This window comes from Papaver somniferum, chromosome 11 (assembly GCF_003573695.1).
Source record: "Papaver somniferum cultivar HN1 chromosome 11, ASM357369v1, whole genome shotgun sequence".
NCBI classification, from domain to species: domain Eukaryota; kingdom Viridiplantae; phylum Streptophyta; class Magnoliopsida; order Ranunculales; family Papaveraceae; genus Papaver; species Papaver somniferum.
Window position 1 is genome coordinate 68,423,109 of NC_039368.1, and position 3,762 is coordinate 68,426,870.

General features: G+C 34.6%; 1 protein-coding gene across 1 annotated transcript; it reads left to right on the plus strand.

Moving 5' to 3' along the window:
* Positions 1–2,552: 2,552 nt before the first annotated feature.
* Positions 2,553–3,233, plus strand: LOC113324518 (uncharacterized mitochondrial protein AtMg00810-like). Its single transcript, XM_026572840.1, has 2 exons — positions 2,553–2,664; positions 2,884–3,233. The coding sequence occupies exons 1-2, from the start codon at positions 2,553–2,555 to the stop codon at positions 3,231–3,233; spliced, it is 462 nt and encodes a 153-aa protein (XP_026428625.1).
* Positions 3,234–3,762: the final 529 nt, after the last annotated feature.

The following is a 3,762-nucleotide window of genomic DNA, read 5'->3' on the forward strand; positions in this document are numbered from 1 at the left end:
TTGGAAAACAGTTAAGGGTAAGAACTCCCCTACTAAAGGTACACCTTTTAAATTTAAATCTTTTGAAACTCCTTTTGTGGATGAGCTTTTTCAAACGAATTAGTGGTGAATAACAAGTATGGTGCTCTATCTTCAGAGTTAGGTCTTGCTAATGATTCCAGTGAGGCTTTGATGGAGGAGGAACAAGTTGATTCTAGTGACTCAGATAATAGTATGGGTTCGAAGGATTGGGATGAAGTTGATGCAGATATTATAGCAAGGAAACAAGCTAGAAAAGTGGCCAATCAAGCTGCCAAGATCATGGCTATGAATTCAAAGTGTAATGAGGAAATTCCAAGCCGTGAGCAAAACAAGGATATTCAAGCGGGGTTGGAGGAAAATGTTTTTGATATGGATAATATTTTGTCTAAGGAGGAACTAGAGGAGGCAAGTACTATTCAGATTGATGAACTGCGTGCTAATTTTGTTAGAGATCCAGCCTTTAGACAAGACTATTTCAAGGAAAAAAAGGAGCAAATGGATAGAATGTCAACTAAGAAGAAAGCTCAATCTCCTATTAAGCTTGTTCCGGGTGGTAATTATGCTTCAGATGAAAATGGAGAGGGATATGACTATGATGATTATTAAGATAAGTACAAGGAGTCTTATGGAGACTATGATTTGACTCAAATAATTGTTGGTCTCATTCCCAAGAAGAAGAATTTTAGAGTTGGAAATAAGGGACGAAACGTTTTTAATTTTCTAGTTCTCTTCTTTATGCTATTTTTTTTTAGTGTTTCAGAGCTTATTTTATGAGTTTTTAGATTTTTATTCCCCTTTGGTTTATGGGGGTGGGGAGGCCTAGAGCCTCCCATTTTGTAATTCTTGTAATTACGTTTTTTTGCTTTGATAAACCATTTTGACCTAGCAAAAACAACAACAAAGGCGTATATAATGGATATATTTTATGTACCTGGTTTACATCAAAATTTGATGAGCATGGGGAAATTATCAGAGAGAGGATACTCTATGAACATTTACAATGGTATCTGTTTCATTAGAGATAAAAGAAGAAGACTGATAGCAAAAGTACAGATGACCAAAAACAAATTATTTCCTTTGACTATTCAGCATCAGAAGGAAAGTTGTTTCAGTACTCATATGCATAATGATAGTTGGTTATGGCACAAGAGAATGGGTCATGTAAACTTTAATAGTTTACAAGTTTTATCTAAGAAGGAAATGGTGTCAGGTCTGCCAATTATAGAGCCTCCAGAGTCAAGATGTGAGAATTGTATCTTTGGCAAGCAACACAGAGATCCATTTCCAGTGAACAAAGCTAAGAGCAGAACAACATTTGGAGATTATGCACAATGACTTGTGTGGTCCTATTGAAGTTACATCACATGGAGGTAATAACTATTTCATAAATTTCATTGATGATTTTAGTAGAAAAGCTTGGGTGTATTTTCTTAGACAAAAAAAATGATGATTTTCATGCTTTTATAAGTTTTAAAGAATATGCTGAGAAACAAATTGGTAAGAGCATCAAGATATTGAGAACTGACTGAGGAGCAGAATATACTGTTGTTGATAGTTTCATGGAAGAACATGGTATCCTACATCTCTTAACATCTAGATATACACCTCAACAGAATGGTGTTGCTGAGAGAAAAAACAGAACTGTAATGGAGATGGAAAGGACTATAATAAGAACAAAGGATTTACCTAAGAATTTTTAGAGTTATGCAGTTGATACGGTAATATATTTACTTAACAGATGTCCTACAAATAGCTTGAATAATAAGATACCAGAAGAAGCTTGGAGAGAAATAAGACCAAGTGTAAGACATTTGAGAATTTTTGGGTGCATTGCATATGCACATGTACCTAAAGAACTTAGGAAGAAATTGGATGATAAGAGTGATAAGTATATTCTTGTTGGTTATAGCTTTGTAACCAAAGGATACAAGATTTATATTCCAGAAATAGGGAAAATAATTATTAGTAGAGATGTGATTTTTGATGAAGATTCACAATGGGATTTGAATGTTACAACAACAAAAGAAACTGTCAGAACAGTACCAGTTATAGTTGAAGAAGAAATAAGAACTCAGAATGATGTTGTTGAACATCAAGAAGAAGTTAGAATTGATGTTGCACCACAACAAGAAGAAAATACAAGACGAAGAAGAAATATTGTAACACAAACAAGAATGAATAATTATGTGTTAACAAGAGATGATGAAGATACTGATGAAGAAGTAATTAATTTTGCTTTGTTTGGAGATTATGATCCTGTAGCTTATGAAGAAGCTTCTAAAGAACAAGGGTGGATACAATCCATGGATGCAGAGTTCAAGTCTATTGAGAAAAATAATACACGGGAGCTTATTGAACTTCCACAAGGAAAGAAAACAATAGGTGTTAAGTGGGTTTACAAGACTAAGTATAAATCAGATGGTAAAGTAGATAGATTGAAGGCAAGATTAGTTGCTAAGGGATAGAGACAAAAACAAGGAATAGACTACTCAGAAGTATTTGCACCAGTTGCAAGATTGGATCCAATACGTATGATCATTGCTTTAGCTTCTCAGAAACACTGGAAGATTTTTCAGATGGATGTGAAGAGTGCATTCTTGAATGGTATACTAGAAGAAGAAGTATATGTTGAACAACCAGCAGGTTATGTTATAGAGGGAAAAGAGAATCAAGTATACAAGCTAAATAAAGCTTTGTATGGTTTAAAAAAAGCACCACGTGCTTGGTATACAAGAATAGATTCATACTTCATTGAGAAAGGTTTTACAAGATGCCCATATGAGCATACACTGTATTTGAAAGCTGATTCTTTTAGCAATCATATTATAGTTTGTTTGTATGTGGATGATCTTATATTCACAGGAAATAGCTTAGATATGATCAATGAATTGAGGGAGGATATGGTGAAGGAGTTTGAAATGATAAATCTTGGATTAATGTCATATTTTCTTGGTATTGAAGTACAACAAACAGAAAGAGGTATCTTTATTAATCAACATAGATATGCAGATGGAATATTGAAGAGATTCAAGATGGATAATCGCAATCCAATTTTAACACCAGTAGAAGAGAAATTGAAATTAACAAAATATGGATCAGGAGAACTTGTGAATTCAACAGACTTTAAGTGTCTTGTTGGATGTCTCAGATATTTAACTGCTACAAGACCAGACATTATGTATGCAGTTGGGTTAGTGTATGGGATGTCGTAGGCTCAACAAATTAATAAATATATTTCCCACGAATTAACTGGTAATATAGCGGTAGTAAGAGATCGTTCCCACAGAGAGCTGTGTAATTGATAGGTTATTTGAAATAGCAAGATAAAGTAAATAACAAGGGGGGTTTTGTTGTAAGATAAATCAAAAGATAATAATAAAAGAAAGATGATCAAGGAATCCTTCGCCGTTACCAAGCGTTAACAGGATTAGAATACTTATCTATCGTTCGTAAGAACCATTCATCACCAACCGTAAAATAACAGCTAGAGAAGTGTTATCCCCAAAGATCCTTGTGTAACTTGATACCGAAGCGCTCGCATATCAAGTTCTATCCAACTGAACCACCAAGTAGTAGCGCACTCAAGGTGTAACCCAATCGGATGCTTTAAGCTATGTGAAATTAGATTGGTCCTAGAAGTTAGACTCTTAGCGCAAGGTCCACTTACTAGTGTTGTCTTCACACACGATTGCTCCACAAAATCCCTCTGCGAGGTCTCGTGTTCTCTACTTGTGTAAGGGT